At 43.9% G+C, this 18,693-nt stretch overlaps 1 protein-coding gene and 1 non-coding gene across 2 annotated transcripts; one reads left to right on the top strand and one right to left on the bottom strand.

Annotated features, from left to right (window-relative positions):
* Nucleotides 1-29: 29 nt before the first annotated feature.
* Nucleotides 30-12,976, top strand: SNIP1 (Smad nuclear interacting protein 1). The gene is made up of 5 exons (XM_060089513.1): nt 30-286; nt 774-1,016; nt 2,420-2,522; nt 9,937-10,535; nt 11,516-12,976. Exons 2-5 carry the CDS (start codon nt 784-786, stop codon nt 11,778-11,780), a joined length of 1,200 nt encoding a protein of 399 aa, XP_059945496.1. The 5' UTR covers nt 30-286; nt 774-783; the 3' UTR covers nt 11,781-12,976.
* Nucleotides 9,388-9,491, bottom strand: LOC132484690 (U6 spliceosomal RNA). Its single transcript, XR_009531252.1, has one exon. It is a non-coding gene; the product is annotated as a U6 spliceosomal RNA (small nuclear RNA).
* Nucleotides 12,977-18,693: the final 5,717 nt, after the last annotated feature.

Raw genomic sequence — 18,693 nt, 5'->3', positions numbered from 1 at the left:
GTTTAGCAGGCCACGTGCTCACCGGGTCGCCTTGGTGCTCTTGGAAGCAGGGAAAACATCAGTTCCGAATCCCTGTGCTGCGTCTAGCTCGTGATTTGAATTAGGTGCAGATCACCTTCGTTGACCCTCAATTTTGTCATCTGCAAAATGGGAATCATCTGACTCCTCAGCGAAGGGTTGGGGAAGATTCCCAGAGGAAGGCATCCGAAGTTGCCGGGTTTCAAAAAGTATTGGCTTTTAAGTAAATGGAGAAATGACAACATAACAGAAAGCGCAAGAAGAGAGGGTAAATACTAATGATTTGCCCACGGGCTACCATCTGTGATTGCATTTCCTTCTCTTCCTCTTTCCTTGGTATTCCCAAACGTAAATGTAATCACACACTGCGCACAATTTTGTATCTTGCTTCTTTCGTTTAACAAGTCAGGGTTTTTTCCATTGTCATATAGTTTGTAAATAGCATTGCGAATGGCGACATAACATCTTTCCTATCGCTGGGCATGTAGGTTGTCTCTGTGCTCCGTAATTACTATAACAGGGCAACAAACATCCTTGAGAGTAGCTTTTTCCCAAAAGTTTGCTTTTGAAACTTAAATCTCACGCCTCTCGAGTCGGGTCACTAAGGCCCCGCCCACTCCGGAATCGCATCGCGTTATCTCCGTCACAAGGGTTTCTGGGAGAGCGTGCACTCGGAAGCGGAAGTCCTAGAGTCAGGTCCGTCATTTCCTTCGGGGACAGGAGTGCTTCGGACATCTTTTTCCTGGGCTCCGCAGGTTTCTTAGTATGAAGGAGGTGAAGAGCGAGCGGGATCGGGGGAGCCGACGAAGGCACCGGGACGGGGACATGGTGGCGGCGGCGGCGGCGGCGGCGGTGGTGGTGAAGCAGGAGCGCCTCAGCCCGGAATCCGCGCCTCCCGTGCACCGCCGCCCGGACTCCTCCGGCGGTAGTCCGTCCCCACCGGCCGGCGAGTCGGGCCGCCCGAGTCACCGCGGGAACCGAGCCCGAGGAGGTAGCCGGTAAGTGAGAAGCAGCCCGGGGTGGACCTTAGGTCGGTTTCATTGAGAAAGGAGAACAGGGCTAGAGCCAGAAACACACCTTGAACGCTGAGCGCTGCAGCTTGGACTTAATCCTAAGGCGATAGAAGTGACCGGTTGTGCTTGTGTTAAGGAACGTTTACTCTGTTACCTGTCACTTGCGTCATAGCTGGGCGTTAAGCGCCTAATGCCTGCTGGACAGGATCTCGTTCCTCCATTTCTGGGTACCCAGCATTTCACCGGGTATGGTCCAGTTTAAGTTGTTCGTTAAGCAATGATCGTTTAAGTTGAAATGAAAGATTTTCCCCATTTGCCTGCAAACGGAGTGCGGAAGTTATCTTTTCAGTTATCTGCCCCAAGAAGTTTACATATCGAGGGCCTAGGCGATCCGTCTAGTACTCTGTGGAAAAATATTGTCTCTTGTTAGACTCGTTCATTTATTAATTCATTCGACGTAGCTTTACTGAGTACCTATTACGTGCTAAAGACCATCGTAGGTTATAAAATAATGTGGAAAAATATTTATGTAACACTTTAAAAAAATATACGTATGTATGTGTAGAAAAAAGAAGACCGTCCTAGGTTCTGGGGCGGCAAGGATGAACATAGATGATCTCTACCCTGGTGAAACTGACCGTGCTGTAGCCCTGAGACAAAATAACAAGCAAATTTTAAAAAAAATAGTTTCAGTTAGTAACAAGTATTAGGGGTAGGTTAAAACAGTAATGTGATAGTGAGAGGGTAGAGGGAAATGGTTCTCACTGAACCACTCTCTGAAAAGTCCACCATTTGACCTGAGACCTGAATGGTAAGAATAATCCAGCCTTGTAAAGATCTAGGCAGAGGGAATAGCCTGTGCAAAGAACTTGAAGTGGAATCAATTGTGTTCCTTCTAGAAATGGGGGATGGGGGTGTGGATCCAGTACAGGAATCAAGGAGAGTGGTTGGAATGAGGTGGGAGAGGGAGGAGATAGAGCCAGAGGACTTGCTGATTGATTGGCTGATTGAGTGTGATTGTGTGGGAGAGGAGCGTGGGGGGCTGCTGGTGGTGAGCAGAAAAAGAATCAAGGGTGACTTCTAGGTTTTTGGCCTGAGGAACAGGGTGGATGGTGGCGCCAGTTACCCAGATGGCAAAGACAGAGGAAAGTTTCTTGAGGGGATGGGAATCTAGAGTTATGTCATCTACATGAGAAGTTCCAGTAGGCAGTTATGTATGTGGCAGACATTAGGGCTAGAAAAGTGAAGCTCCTTACTTCTTTAGTGTGATCAGCAGAGACCTGCACAAATGTGGTGTTTGTGTTAGTAGGTAAGCCTGATACTTGAAGCTAATTTGTATTAGGGAATGAAAATTGAGATAAAATCTGCGTGTATCATTCTCTGAACAGGTCTCCAGCCAGAAAGAAAAACAAGTCCTCAGGGAGAAGAAGCAAGTCTCCCCGGAGTAAGAGAAGCCGAAGTCCTCACCACTCAACAGTCAAAGTAAAGCAGGTAGGTGGATTCAGATGTTTTCATACTGGCTCCAAACCTAGAGCCTGTCCCATCATAGCTAAAGAGTGTTGTGTATGTGTTCTCCTGTCCTTGCGATGGGCTTTTCTAAAAACTGGGTTTGTTTTTTTTTCCTGCTTGCTTTGTTAAGTTAAACCTTTTATTTTGAGGTAATTGTTGATTCACATGTAGTTGTAAGAAATAATACAGAAGTGGCTGTTTCTCCCAATGGTAACATCTTACAGAATTATGGAACAGTATCACAGTCAAAGCGTTGACATCAGCGCAGTCAAGGAACAAAACATTTCCATCACAATGATCCCTCACGTAGTCCTTTTATAGTCACACCCAGTTCCCTCCCACCCTTACCCCTCAACTCCTGGCAGCTTCTAATCTCTTCTCCATTTCTATAATTTTGTCACTTCAAGCATGCTGTGTAAATGGAATCTCACAGTACAAGCCTTTAGGGATTGGCTTTTTTCACTCAGCAAAATTCTTTAGAGATTCTTTCAGGTTGTTGCCTCTCTCCGTAGTTCATTCTTTTTTATTGCTGAGTCGTATTCAGTGGTATGGATTTAACCATTTGCCCATTAAAGAATATCTGGGTTGTTACCAGTTTTTTGACTATTAAACATAAGGCTGCTACGTGAACATTTGTGGGCAGGTGTTTGTGCGAACATAAGTTTTCTTTTCTCTGGGACAGATGCCCGGGAGTGCAACTGCTGGATGGTATGGTAGTTGTGTGTTTAATTTTTTTAAGAAATTGCCAAACTGTTTTCCAGAGTGCTGTGTTAGTTTGCTAGGTCTTCCATAACAAAATTCCACAGACTGGCTGCCTTAAACAACGGAACCTATAATTTTCACACAGTTCTAGAAGCTAGAAGTCCGAGATCAAAGTTGCAGCAGTTTGGTTTCCCCTGAGGCCTCTCTCCTTGGCTTGCCTTCTCCCCTGTGCCCTCACATAGCCTTTCCCTCTGTGCTCCTATCCCTGGCTCCTAGCTCTTCCTTTAACCACATCAGCCGTATTGGGTTAGGGTCTCACTCATTTTAACTCAATCAGTTCTTCAAAGAGCTTATCTACAAAAAATTTGGTTACATTCTAAGATGTGGAGGTTGGGACTTCAACATATCAATTTGGGGGCACGATTCAGTCCATAACAGTGGCTGTACCATTTTTTTTTTTCCATTTCCACCTGTCATGTGAGTGATCCAGCATTTGGTACTGGCATCATTTTTTTATTTTAACCATTCTTACAGGTGGGATAGTGGTATTGTGATCTTAATTTGCATTTACCTAGTGGCTAATGGTATTGAACATCTTTTCATGTGCTTATTTGCCATCTGTATTTCCTCTCAGGTGACATGTGTCTTCAGATCTTTTGCCTATTTTCTAGATGGATTATTTGGGTTTTTTTTACTATTGAGTTTTAAGAGTTCTTTTTTAATATTCTTAGATACTAGGCCTTTTAGGGTGAGTGGTTTGCCAGTATTTTCTTCCAGTCTGTATCTTTTCTGGTCATTCTCTTAACAGGATTTTTCTCAGAGCAAAAGTTTTAGTTTAGATGGAGTCCAGCTTATCTATTTTTCTTTTCGTAGGTTATGCTTTTGGTGTCATGTCTAAGAACTTTTTCCCTGGCCCTAGATCCTGAAGATTTGTTTTTTCCTTAATGTTTTTCATGTAAGTCCCTGGTCTGTTTTAAGTTTGTTTTACTATAAGGTGGGAACAATCTTGTTTATATCTATTAAAAAAAAAATCTTGTTAGGATTTTGATTGGAATAGTGTTAAACTTGCATTTTGGGGTGAGTTGGGTTTTTAAAATTATTATTATGTTGAGTCTTCTAGTCTATGAACATAGGTGTGTCTCCGTTTATTTAGCTCTTTGATTTCTTTCATCAGTGTTTGTAGTTTTCAGTGTACAAGTCCCATACGTGTTTTGTTAGATTTACACTTAAGTAATTTGTTTTAGTGACTGTAAGTGATATTTTAAATTTCATTGTTTACTTGTTCATTGCTAGTACATAGAAATAAAATTGATTTTTGTATGTTTGTCTTATATCCTGTGACCTTACCGAACTCATTCATTTACTTTAGGAGGTTTTTGGTAGATTACTTGGGATTTTCTACATAGATAATCATATCTGCAAATAGGCACAGTTTTATTTCTTCCTTTACAGTGTGTATGCATTTTATTTTCTCTTGCTGCACTGTCTGGGACTCCAGCACTATGTGGAATAAGAGTAGTGAGAGCAAACGCTCTCGCCTTGCCCTCAGTCCCGATGGACAAGCATTCAGTCTTCTTTTTAAAGAAGCTCTTTGTTACAAAGTGCAAATAGAGACACTGGCATTAAGAAAATGGATTTTCTTATGAATTTGAGAGACTGTGGGCCAACTGTCTGCTACCTAAAAAGATACAAAGCCCGACAGTCTTGATGGTCTGTTGTATGAGTTGGTCAGGCACCACCTTGGCTATCTCAGAATTCAGCCACTGGCACCCCAGTACCCAGATAGAACCTCTCAAACCACTTGTAGTTGTGTGTGTGTGTGTGTGTGTTTATGTACAACTTGCTACTTTTTTGATGTAATAATTTTGGCATGTTACATTTTGTAGATTTAAGGTGCAAAGCTGTGTTACTTCGATACATTTATATAGTGTAATATGATTGCCATTGAAGCAGTATTTACCACATTACATTATAGTACAGTATTATTGTAGAGAACTTGCAGTTCTTTACCTCTGGTTTCTAAATCAGCACTTTACAGTGAATCCTGGGGCTTATAGCATGGAACTGTTTTGTGATTATTGTTATTTTGAAGTGTCTTAGTTTGCTTTTCTATGCTAACTTCCCTCCTGACCTCAAATTATCTCTTAGAAAAGCTGATTTCATTGTATTAATCAGCTAGAAATTTGGAAATGGTTCTCGAGCAAAAGGGTTTGAGGGCTTGACAGGCAGCTGAAAGTCAGTGACTTTTACCTGGATTGTAAGAGTGCACACAGCCTCTGACTTAAGCATGACTTGTACTTACAGATATTCTCTTCTGCACCACTCAGCCACCATTAAAAAAATAAAGTTATCTCGGGCTTCCCTGGTGGCGCAGTGGTTGAGAGTCCGCCTGCCGATGCAGGGAACACGGGTTCGTGCCCCGGTCCGGGAAGATCCCACATGCCGCGGAGCGGCTGTGCCCGTGAGCCATGGCTGCTGAGCCTGCACGTCCAGAGCCTGTGCTCCGCAACGGGAGAGGCCACAAGGGTGAGAGGCCCGCGTACCGCAAAAAAAAAAAAAGAAAACAAAAGACAAAAAAAAAAATAAAGTTATCTAGCGCAGGGAATTATATTCAATATCTTGTAATAACCTATAATGGAAAAGAATCTGAAAAAGAATATATGTGTGTGGGTGTGTGTGTATGTATAACTGAATCACTTTGCTATATGCCTGAAACTAACACAACATTGTAAATCAATTATACTTCAATTAAAAAAAAAGGAGGAGGGGAACAGGATTGTGGAAACCTCAGAAAAAAAATAAATTTATCATTTGCTTTTTCATCATAACACAGAATTCTGTAAAATAGAAAGTGAGAGTATGGTTTATGTAGTGTATGGTTACTTCTCTCATTAGCCTCAAAATCACACCCCTTCCCACAAACAAAAAAATCACCTCACTTCCCAGAAGTAGCCATTTTAATAGTTTGATATTTATACTTCAAGGCTCTGTTATACTTAACGTTATCTTCTTTTCCTTTATGTTTTGGTGTGTGTGTGTATTCTATGCAAAGATGTTCATTAAAAAATATATATTATCCTACTTATCAATAATTGAGAGTATATGTTGAAATCTTAGTTATTTTGTGTTATCTGGTTTTGTAATTTGTCATATTCTCTCCATAGTGTCTACTAATTTTGCCTGGTATATACTTTTTGGAAACGAAGACAGAATTGCCCATTGGATTTAGCAACATGGAGGTCATTGGTGACCTTGACCAGCAATTTTAGTGGAGTAGTAAGGGTGAAGCCTAATTGGAGGGTTCAAAAGAAGATGGGAGAAGAATTGGAGACTGATTAAAACCAAACTGTTTGAGGAGTTTTACTCAAAGAGGAGTGAAGAAATAAGGTGGAAGCTGACATGGGAAATGAGTTCTAGAGAAGAGCAGGTGCCTGTGCTGATGGGAATGATGCACTGCAGGACGGGGAAGTAGATTACGCACAAGAGAGATGAGAATCACTGGAGTAATATTCTGGATGAGAGGGAAGCTCCCAGATGTAGGAATTGGCTTTAGGTAGAAGCATAGATAGTTTCCTTATGGTAACAGGAAGGGAAGACAGAGTATATGGGTACAGATACTGATGGGTGGGTAGATGTAGAAAATCCCTTCTGCGTAAATAAGGGATGGGGAAGACCATGTAGGAGATCTGAGGACAGAGAAGTGGTAAAACAGTCATCTGGGAGAATGACTAGATCAAGAAAATGTAGGATGTTTGCTGGGCGTCATTAAGGAGGCTTGGCGTCATGCTTCTAAGGTAGGACCATTCAGAATGGTTTGTGTTTTTTCTCTAGCCACTTTGCTGTGCTTAATGCTGATTGTGGTTTTGCCAGGACAGTGCAACAGAATGGCATAGGGGCAAAGGATTTGAATATCTCCGCATGGGAGTGATCATACTGCTTGACCATGGAAATTTTTTTTTTTTTCGGTACGCGGGCCTCTCACTGTTGTGGCCTCTCCCGTTGCGGAGCACAGGCTCCAGACGCGCAGGCTCAGTGGCCATGGCTCACGGGCCCAGCCGCTCCGCGGCATGTGGGATCTTCCCGGACCGGGGCACGAACCCGTGTCCCCTGCTTCGGCAGGCGGACTCTCAACCACTGCGCCGCCGGGGAAGCCCTTGACCATGGAATTAAGTTAGGAAGGGAAGAGAGCGAGGGACTGTGCAAAGGTAAGAGGATCAAAGGCTTGGATGAGTCTTATTGGGATAAGGATTGTTAGAGTTGGGTAAAGTGTGAGCTGGAAAGATGGGCAGAAGGAGGACTGCTTAAAATTGAAATTGTAGAGGGGTTGCAGTTATTGGAAATGAAAAGGTCCATGTATAACCTTGGGGGTGAGTGGCTGAAGAGAAGGGAGGAGACAAATAAGATGATGGGAAGAGAGAAATGCAAAGGACAGAGATGCCAGCACGTTATCGAAATGACCAAAAGTAATGCTGGAGAGAATGACTTGAGCTGGAAGTAAAACTGGCACAAAGTGAGGGGAAGTGACTCAGGATTAGTAAATGACAGCAGCACTGAGAGTAATGGGTGACAGTGGTCTCACGTGAGATTCACAGCTGGGTTTTTTAGGGAGAAAGAAAAGGGTGGGGCGTGTTCTGGAATTGGCAGTGAGAAGCAAGGAAGACACCTGCCATATGTCCAGACCCAGAGATGGTGGGAGTTGGGGGAGGTCAGCCACCATTTGAGGAGCTGCAGGGGAGCAGTGTGCTCAGGGCAGAGCCAGGGTTCTGTTAGAGCAAAAGGAGATGGGGACGATCTGAGAAAACGTGGAGGATGTAGATCAGTTTTGCTGAGCTTTCCATTCCAGGGGGCGTAGTGCAACAACAGCTTCAGGAGTTGAAGAAGGGGACAGATTGGGCGACAGAATCCTTGATGTACAGAGCCTTATGGGGATTAGAGTACAAGGGAGGTAGAGGTGATGACCTGGACTCTGTGACTTCTTACAGTGACTCATTTAATCAGGGATAAAGGGCATAAGGAGATGAGTTCTGGTTAACTCAAGGCAGATGGTGGTGGCGAACTTGTGAATGTCTTGGGGTAGGAGGGTTGGGTGTCTGAGGCTCCCTGCCTCTTGATACTTGTCTCTGGAGGCTTGGAAGTCTAGGAAAACTGGGTCCTGCTCTGAGCAAGCAGACCCCTACTTGACCCCTGTGTATGGTAGGGAGAAGGCCTTGAGGCCGGGGGTGGGGTTGGTGGGGGAGTGGAGGCAAGGTCTCAGTCCTGGTGCTCAGGATTTCCTCTCTACCCCTTTCCAGGAGGGGCAGCCTTGCTCATAGTGTGCAGGAGCCCCCCTCTTGAACTCTAATGCTTTAGTTATTAGATTAATCAGGGTAAGCCTATCTTCGTGTATTCATTAAATATTTATTTGTTCTGATAATTCCTTGTTAATATCCTTTGCCCATTATCTCCTGTGCTGATTTTCAGTGCTCAGTCTTTTTTAAGAAACCATCGTGTGTTTCTTCATTTTTTTCAGATCTTTAAAAAATATATCTGTTACAGTTGACCCTTGAACAACATGGGTTTGAATTGCACTGGTCCACTTATATGCAGATTTTTTTTTTTCAATAGTAGATACTGCAGTACTCCATGGCCCCTGTTGGTTCAATCTGTGGATTCAGACCCTTGAATACAGAGGAACCAGGTATACAGAGGGCCGACTACAACTAGTTGGAGTGTTGGTGCCCCTGTGCCCCTAACCCCCTCATTATTCAAGGGTCAACTCTAGTAAATTTTTATAGGTTTCTTTTTTTTTAATGTTTAAAAATAAACTGCTTGTTTATTTTTGTCAGGATAAATCTGTGATGGTACTTAGGGCTACACTAATAATAAAATTGACACAAGGCATGGGGCTTCCCTGGTGGCGCAGTGGATGAGAGTCCGCCTGCTGATGCAGGGGACACAGGTTCATGCCCCGGTCCAGGAGGATCCCACATGCCGCGGAGCGGCTAGGCCCGTGAGCCATGGCCGCTGAGCTTGCGCGTCCGGACCCTGTGCTCCACAACGGGAGAGGCCACAACAGTGAGAGGCCCGTGTACCGCAAAAAAAAAAAAAAAAAAAAAAAAAAAATTGACACAAGGCAGAAAAACAGGAGAAGAAAACCCACAAATTTAAAAATATGGAACGCTTCACGAATTTGCGTGTCATCCTTGCGCAGGGGCCATGCTAATCTCTGTATCGTTCCAATTTTAGTATATGTGCTGCTGAAGCAAGCACTATATGTTTCTTATATGTCTTGCATATTTCTTAATTTTATTCTAGGTATAGAAATCAGATCTTTTAAAATTACTATTACATTTTCTTTGGGGTGTAAGAGAAAGCTAGCTTTTTTTTTTTACGTAATTATCTTGTATGTGACTACTTAACTAACTCTGTTAGTTCTGATTCTGTATGCATGTCCCTCTAAGTTTGCCTATAGGTGTTCTTGTTTCTTGGGCTCTGAACGTGGGTGTGCACTGTTAGCACTATAGCTGGGCAGCAGCCTAGGGCACCTGTTCTGTGTGGTGGCCTTGCAAGGGGACATGACCACCACTGGTAACCTTATTTCTGTGGGACATTTTGCTCTGAATGCCAAAGTCCAAAGCACAAATGACTTTTTGACTGCAGCTCTATTCATAGACTGTGGACTGCCTTTACTTTCCTGAATCTGTTTGAATTTCAGGAACGTGAGGATCATCCCCGGAGAGGCCGGGAGGATCGGCCGCACCGAGAACCCTCAGGACAGGAACACAGGCGAGCTAGGAACAGTGACCGAGACAGACACCGCGGCCACTTCCACCAGAGGAGAAGCTCGGACGAGAGGCCTGGCAGCGGGCAGCCTCAGGGACGGGATCGAGATGCCCAGAACCTACAGGCGCAGGAAGGTGAGCGGGAGTTTCACAACGCCCGGCGCCGGGAGCACCGCCAGAAGAACGAAGCCGGCAGTAATGCATCTCAGGACTCACTTCCTCAGCCTGGCCCTGGCAGCAACAACAAAGACAAAGAAGTGCCTGTTAAAGAAAAGCCAAGCTTTGAACTTTCTGGGGCACTTCTTGAGGACACCAACACCTTTCGGGGTGTAGTCATTAAATACAGCGAGCCCCCGGAAGCACGTATCCCGAAAAAACGGTGGCGTCTCTACCCCTTTAAAAATGATGAGGTGCTTCCAGTGATGTACATCCACCGACAGAGCGCTTACCTCCTGGGCCGACACCGCCGCATCGCAGACATTCCCATCGATCACCCCTCCTGCTCAAAGCAGCACGCCGTCTTTCAGTACCGGTAAGCGTACATCTGCAGAGGGGAACTGAAGTGCCAGCAGAAGCCCAGCGTCTCGGTTAGTTAGGATTACTGAGGTCTGTGTGCCTGTATGTGCACAAGAAGCACATACCCCTCGTATCTAGTATTAGTCTTAAGGAGTATTATTCATCTAACGAATAATCGCTTTATACAAGTAATTGTTTACATTTGTATGACAGGCTGGAACTTGGTGTCAGAAATCCAGATTTTGAATCCTGCCACTGCCACCTACCAGGTGTCTGTCCTGGGGCAAGGCAGTCTTCTGGGCTTCGGTTTCTACCTACCTTGCAGGGCTGTTATGAGGGTTAAATGGAGATAAAGCTGAGAGTGCCTGGCGTATGTTAGCTGAATCTGTGTCTTGACAGTTTCCGTAGTACATCTGTTATTGTTGGATGTTCACAACAGTCCAGTGGGGAGGCGAGGACAGGTGTTAATACCCCATTTGACAGATGAGAATATGAAGCTCAGCAAAGCCAAGTGGCTTGCCTAATAAATAATCACTGTAGTAGAACTCTGGCTCAAATCAATTTTGATTTGAACAATTTTGATCATCTCATCTGTTCCCTTGACTCTGAAGTCCAAATCCACTGGTTTATTCCCATTGGGACAGAAGCTAAAATATGTTGAAATATAGGTAAAAGAAGCATTATATGGATTATAAACAATGCAAAAAGTGTCAAAAATGCAAAAAATGTATTTCTTAACCATGGCAAGAGGCCTTGGATTCTGCATTTTAAGCTTTGATCTACCATGAATCCTCCCCGCCCAGTGACCAGTTCTCACCATTTCTACTTGCTCCCAATTTCTGAATCCATGGCCATGCCTTTCCCTTGACTTCCTAGAGTTTGAACTTGAACTGTGTCTAAGCCAGGTTATTTACATCATCTAGACTGCATTAGCAAAGAGCTGGATGATCTGAGGCAGGATCTTGCTCACAGGTTTCTCTCCTTTATCTCTGCCAGGCTTGTGGAATATACCCGCGCTGATGGGACAGTTGGCCGCAGGGTGAAGCCCTACATCATTGACCTTGGCTCAGGCAATGGAACGTTCCTGAACAACAAGCGAATTGAGCCACAGAGATACTACGAACTGAAGGAAAAGGATGTCCTTAAATTTGGGTTCAGCAGCAGAGAGTACGTTCTGCTCCACGAGTCCTCGGACACCTCTGAAGTAGACAGGAAAGAAGATGAGGATGACGAGGAGGAGGAGGAAGTATCTGACAGCTAGCAAACTGAAACACAAGCCAGACTCTCGAGAGACCGTTTCTTTCTGCGAAAGCTTTGGGACTGACTCAGAGGGCGCCCCCGTGCTCTCTGTGACTCCTCTTATTGCCTTAAGTCTTTCTTCTGTTGCTGACCAGCTTATGTTTCAGTGTAAGAAAACTGACTTATGTTTGGTTGAACTTTTTTCTGTGGCACATCAGCCACGTGCACACGCTATGGGCATTTGTTTTCTGAACAGTCTCACCAACACATTGTGTTTTAGTAGAAGCATCGTGGCTTGAGTTGGTGCTTTCAGAACTACTGTGCAGGAAACTATAAAGCCCTGGTTGAAGGGGAATTATGGCTTGCTTTCTTTGTACAGTTACTTTATTTATATTGTTGTTAAGCTTTGGGGACCGGGTTTGTTTTTGTCTTGGGGGCAAACCCCTGAACAGAGAATCTTACTAAGCTTTGGTTATCACCAAAACAGCCTCCAGAGTATATACCAAAGCTTTGACCTGGTTGAGCTCTTGAGTCATAGAAATTGATTTTGCACTTCGTTGTTTGGGGGTGGGCAGCGGGGTGGGAGAGATTTACCACATGACCTCATTATTGACTGTTGGACTTAAACGGATGCTTTGTGGAGCCTGCTTAAGCTTATGACTGTACAGGAAGGTCATGGCCACTGCCAGTGGGTGCTGATTACATGTCACGAGAGGCTGAAATGGGTCGTGGATCTGTTTCCTGTGAGAGAACTCTGATTTCTCCATGGAGCATGTACAGAACAATTTTGATCTTCAACTTTGCATTTTTATTTAGAGGTTATCTCCATTCTTCCTTCTTTGAGAAACACACTGTCATTTATGTGGCAGGGTCCTTGCTTTATTCTAACAACGTGTATGTGTTGTGCGGTTTACATGTTTCCATCTTTTTAAAAAAATGTTCGGAGAGGTTGTATTTACCTGGGCAATTGGGAATTGCCCAGTTTCCTAATTTTCCACCAGAGGAATATGTGTAAGTAGGAAAGTCATAACTGCTTACATCTATTGTGTGTGTGTGTGTGTGTGTGTGTGTGTGTGTGTGTGTATGTATATATTTAAAAAATTGTGTGTGAAAGAGCTGCATATTGATTTTCCTATGAGAATGTTTTGTGATGTAAATGTAATACTGCATTACAGGCAAAGGCCTCCCTGCATTTGAAGAGCAGGTTTTCATTTATATGTATTTTTGGAATAAAAAATAATAAAACTTGTAAATATAGCCCCCTTTCAAAGAGTACTTCTTTCCTAGCACAGAGGACGTTGTGTTCATAGGTATATTTGCTGCTAAAGAAATCTTTGTATCAATATTTTGGAGGTAAAAGTAGACAGTTGTGGAGGGTGCCCTGGGGGTGATAGGACTCACCCTGCACTGGAATCCAGATCTTCACATTTCAGCGAGTGAGCGGTGGTCCTGTTGAAGCAGCAGTGCTTTCTGAGTTGGCAGTGAAGGGGTTTTCCTTCCCAGAATAGTCAAGAGTTGGGGCAGGTTATACATAGTGGACCTCATACCAGTTGACCCCTGTCCCTGCTCTTTCACCCTCAGGTGGTGATGGCGGGTGGGATGGGAGGAAGGAGAGATGATGCAAGTCAGTGCTCCTGCTAACTGTTCTCTTGGGTGGAAACTAATGACATTATTAGATGGTCTTCCTTACCATTGTTTTTCCACTGAGGTCTCACATACTTAGATGTACTCAGGGTTCAATGTTGACTATTGCAGGGAAGAGCTGCTGACTAATGTTTATTCAAAAGAAATGAAAAGATTCCCCTTTGGGGAATTCCCTGGCGGTCCAGTGGTTAAGACTCACACTTCCACTGCACAGGGCACGGGTTTGATCCCTTCCCAGGGAACTCAGATCCCACAACCTGTGTGTCATGACAAGAAAAAGAAAAAAGATCCCCTTTGAAGAGTGAACACTTAGGTTAATTAGGTGAAAGGTTACATGAGGGAAGAAACAATGTAAGAGCAATTAGCATCCTCACCCAATGTGCCCTGGCCCCTGGAAGCACTATTACATACGTGCATGTCTAAAATGTGTTTTGATGAGTTTTTCTCTTGATCCAGGCTGATGGTTTTCTCTTCCTGGGATGAGGCGCTAATCTGGCATCTCCAGGGCCTCCGTGTTCAATTTGTGTAACTACTGCTTCCTGGCAGCCTTAGGCTTGGCTTCAAGCACCATCCTGGTGAACATTGTGATAGATGACCACTTTGCCTACATTTTTTAAAAAAATAAATTTATTTATTCGTTTTTGGCTGCGCTGGGTCTTTGTTGCTGCACACGGGCTTTCTCTAGTTGCGGCGAGTGGGAGTCTACTCTTCATTGCGGTGTGCGGGCTTCGCATACCGGTGGCTTCTCTTGTTGCGGAGCACGGGCTCCAGGTGCGTGGGCTTCAGTAGTTGTGGCACAAGGGCTCAAAAGTTGTGGCACAAGGGCTCAATAGTTGTGGCTCGAGGGCTCTAGAGCTCGGGCTCAGTCGTTGTGGCACACGGGCTTAGTTGCTCCACAGCATATGGAATTTTCCCAGACCAGAGCTCGAACCCGTCTCCCCTGAATTGGCAGGCGGATTCTTAACCACTGCGCCACCAGGCAAGTCCTTGCCTACATTTTCAATAAAAGGTCCCAGTTGTGTAGTAGACTTTTGCTTCCTGGATTAAGAGATTCTTCATGCCAAACATTGATATATGGGATGGTGTTCCTCGCCCACACACACTTTTTTTTTTTAAGAGAAAGGGAAAGAAAAGATACTACTCATCTCCAAAGCCAGATATCACCAGCAGACTTCTCATTTGAAGTTGACAAAATCCTAAAACTTTCTTCTTGAATTAATTCATTGCTTAGAAACTGATGTTCATTTTAGCTATTTGCCATTGCTTTATCACCCACCCTTTCTCCACCCTGGCTATCTTGTCTGCAAGTCATAGCTGTTAACATCAAGCGATCTGCAAAACAGCCCTTTGCTTCTGAGCCCCTCCCCCAAATCCTCTGTGGTGGCCCACAGTTCTGCTGAGGTATGGGACAGAATCTTCAGATTTTCCCCAGGAGCCTCTTCCCAGTCATTTTCTCATTCCCTCTTTCTGACATTGACAAAGGATAGCTCATTAAGAGCAACTGGTGATCTAACTTTTAAATACTTTTATTATATCCTGATGGTAAGGGAAAGCAGAGTAATCAATTCAGATAACTGAAAAAATTTTTTTGTGTTATTGTATTGAAATGCCAATATACAATACAGCTTGGTTTTTAAAGGCTTAGAACATATATAAATATAAATATATTTATTTATGATTTGATATGGTGCACAGATGGTTATATTTTTTAACATCCTTCCCTTTGTGGAAATTAGTAGTGGATGTGAGGAAAGAAATGATGCCACGTTCATCAGAGCCTAAGTGTGACATGCACATAACATGCCAGTAATGCCTGCTTGTGAAAGAATGTTCTGATCCCACAGTGTTCCTGGGTGTGTGAGTTTATATCAAGTGAAAGGGCTACTTGATTTTTTATTTATTTCAAATTTATTTATTTATTTTTGGCTGCACTTGGTCTCTGTTGCTGCATGTGGACTTTCTCTAGTTGCGGAGAGCGGGGGCTACTCTTCGTTGCAGTGCACAGGCTTCTCACTGCAGTGGTTTCTCTTGTTGCGGACCACAGGCTCTAGGTGTGTGGGCTTCAGCAGTTGTGGCTCATGGGCTCTAGAGCACAGGCTCAGCAGCTGTGGCACACAGGCTTAGTTGCTCCACGGCATGTGGGATCTTCCCAGACCAGGGCTCGAACCTGTGTCCCCTGCATTGGTAGGCGGATTCTTAACCACTGTGCCACCAGGGAAGTCCCGGGCTATTTGACTTAAATTAAAGCTGTGGGATTTAAAGCTTCATTCAGTCTCTTGGGTCAACTTTCCAGTATATTTATCGAGTGGGAAACTATTTTATTTATTTTTTAATTTATTTTTTAAAAATTTATTTTGGCTGCGTTGGGTCTTTGTTGCTGCACGTGGGTTTTCTCTAGTTGTGGCGAGCGGGGGCTACTCTTCCTTGCGGTGTGTGGGCTTCTCACTGTGGTGGCTTCTCGTTGCAGAGCATGGGCTCTAGGCTCACGGGTTTCAGTAGTTGTGGCACACGGGCTTCAGTAGTTGTGGTTCGTGGGCTCTAAAGTGCAGGCTCAGTATTTGTGGCACACAGGCTTAGTTGCTCCACGGCATGTGGGGTCTTCCAGGGCCAGGGATGGAACCCGTGTCCCCTGTGTTGGCAGTCAGACTCTTAACCACTGTGCCACCAGGGACGTCCCGGAAACAATTTCAAAAGACAGTTGGGGCCTCCCTGGTGGCGCAGTGGTTGAGAGTCCGCCTGCCGATGCAGGGGATACGGGTTCGTGCCCCGATCTGGGAGGATCCCATATGCCGCGGAGCGGCTGGGCCCGTGAGCCATGGCCGCTGGGCCTGCGCATCCGGAGCCTGTGCTCCGCAACGGGAGAGGCCACAACAGTGAGAGGCCCGCATACCGCAAAAAGAAAAAAAAAAAAAAGACAGTTGATTTGTTCATATTTACTCTAAAGTTAAAGTGAATTAATCCAATCAGTCAATGGTTACATAAACTTACTATGCTAGCAATTGGTTTACAGCTGTGAGTTAGAGCAGTAATTTGGAGGTGTGCTGCACCTTTTGCAAGAGATGGTATTAGTGTTTAGTTTTTATTTGTATCTTATTGAAGTAGAGTTGATTTACAGTATGTTAGTTTCAGGTGTACAGCACAGTGATTCATTTATACACACACACACACACACACACACACACACACACACATATATGTTTTTTTTCAGATTCTGTTCCCTTCTAGGTTGTTACAAAATATTGAGTATAGTTCCCTGTGCTATACAGTAGGTCCTTGTTGGTTATCTATTTTATATATAGTAGTGTGTATATGTTAATCCCAACCTCTTAACTTATCCCTCCCCCTACCCTTTCCCCTTTAGTAACCATAAGTCTGTTTTGTATGTCTGTGGGTCTCTTTCTGTTCTGTAAAATAAGTTTATTTGCATTTTTTTTTAGATTCCACATATAAGCAATATTACATGATATTTGTTTTTCTCTGTCTGGCTTACTTCACTTAGTATGATCATCTCTAGGTCCACCCATGTTGCTGCAAATGGCATTATTTCATTCTTTTGTATGGCTGAGAAGAGGTGGTCTTTGAAGTATGCCTTAGAGAATAGGTAGAGTTTTGAGCCAGTAGTAGAGGAGGACATTGTTTCAGACTGAGCAGGCCAGGGGACCACAGGGCTGCAGTGGAATATGTGGAAAGGATCCTATAAAATTGTTTACCGGAGGTTCCCTCAGCAAGGCAGTGGTAGAGCTAGGATGGAAATGGCCTCAGTCCTGGTTCAATGGTCTTTCATCTGAATTGTTCCCTCTCATCTCTCCAGTGGAGCTTCGTGGAGAGTTTTGAGGAGGGAAGAGACAGCTGGTTCATGAGACTTCCTGATTCACAGGATGTTCAAGGAAATCCTAGTGAGTGGGACTTTCACGGGTAGGGTGTGGCTTAGGTAAATCCTCACCTCACCTAGTCATAGTCAGCAGTTGGAAATCATCATGTTGATTCAGAAAAATCGACAAATATTTAATCATTGGGAGCTTAAGAATGCATGTACTGAGGCCTCTAATAAAACTGGCCAATGTTTAGGAACACTTTCTATGTACAAGGCACAGTTCTGAGCATTTTACATGTTGCAGAAATGCATACATTAACTCATTTCCTCCTCATAACCTTATGAGGCAGGCTTCTGTTATCATTACATTTTGCAGATGCCAAAACAGGCAGATATTTCTAGACAGAGACTAGCACTCAGAAATGCCTAAGGTGATAAATGAGGCTTTGGAAGCACTTGAAGTTCAATGGGGGAAAGAGGGTGATTGAGACCTCTGGTTTCTATTAATGACTGACTAAGTTATTTTTATGAATCCTCCTGCTGAAAACAGCTAAAATTTCTGGATAAAATATAAATTAAAAAAATTTCTGAAGGCATCCAAGAACTGACAAGTAAGTAGAGAGTTATCAGGCCAAAAGTGAAGATAACAATAATCCAGAGAGAAATGGAGCGTAGATGCCTGGAAACCACATTTCATATAAAGACAAACCATATTTGATTCTAGCAAATCAGACCTTATCCTGGATTGAATGGGACAAAAATCAAAACCCACATACAATGAGTCTAATAGAACATGTTTCCCACAAAAAGCTGGCATGCCAGAGAGCTATACCTTTCAGAATAAGAGTGGAACAGAAATTGAATCCTCCCAGGGATTTGCAGGCTGGAGCTCAGAAAACATCAAGCCTTGAACTTGGCTTAAGATGACCCTATACTAAATACAAAGAAAAAAAGAAAAAAGAAGAAAAAAAGAAAAGAAAAGAAAAGAAAACGACCCTGTACTATTAGTGCCTCCAGGTGTCTGATATAAATAAATGAAATTACTTTTTGGAGGAAGGGACGTTTTATCTCCCCTCCAGTTATTTCCACATATTTTTCTGCAAAGATACAATTATTTTTTTAAAAAGCATACAAGAAAAGGTTCTCACCAACAGAAATAACGGGTAACAGAAATTGATTGGCAAAGACTTCAGATACTTGAATTACAAGGTACTATAAAACGTTCATGGTTGGGCTTCCCTGGTGGTGCAGTGGTTGGGAGTCCGCCTGCCGATGCAGGGGACACGGGTTCGTGCCCTGGTCCGCGAGGATCCCACATGCCGCGGAGCGTCTGGGCCTGCGCGTCCAGAGCCTGCGCTCTGCAATGGGAGAGGCCGCAACAGTGACGGGGCCGCGTAGTGCAAAAAACAAACAAACAAAAAAAACGTTCATGGTTGCTATTTTCAAAGAAATAAATGACAAACTTAAAAATACCTAC

Source organism: Mesoplodon densirostris, chromosome 2, assembly GCF_025265405.1.
Source record: "Mesoplodon densirostris isolate mMesDen1 chromosome 2, mMesDen1 primary haplotype, whole genome shotgun sequence".
In the NCBI taxonomy this organism is placed as follows: Eukaryota; Metazoa; Chordata; class Mammalia; order Artiodactyla; family Ziphiidae; genus Mesoplodon; species Mesoplodon densirostris.
Note: the sequence above shows the minus strand (reverse complement) of the source record. Positions and strands in the feature narration are given on the sequence as shown.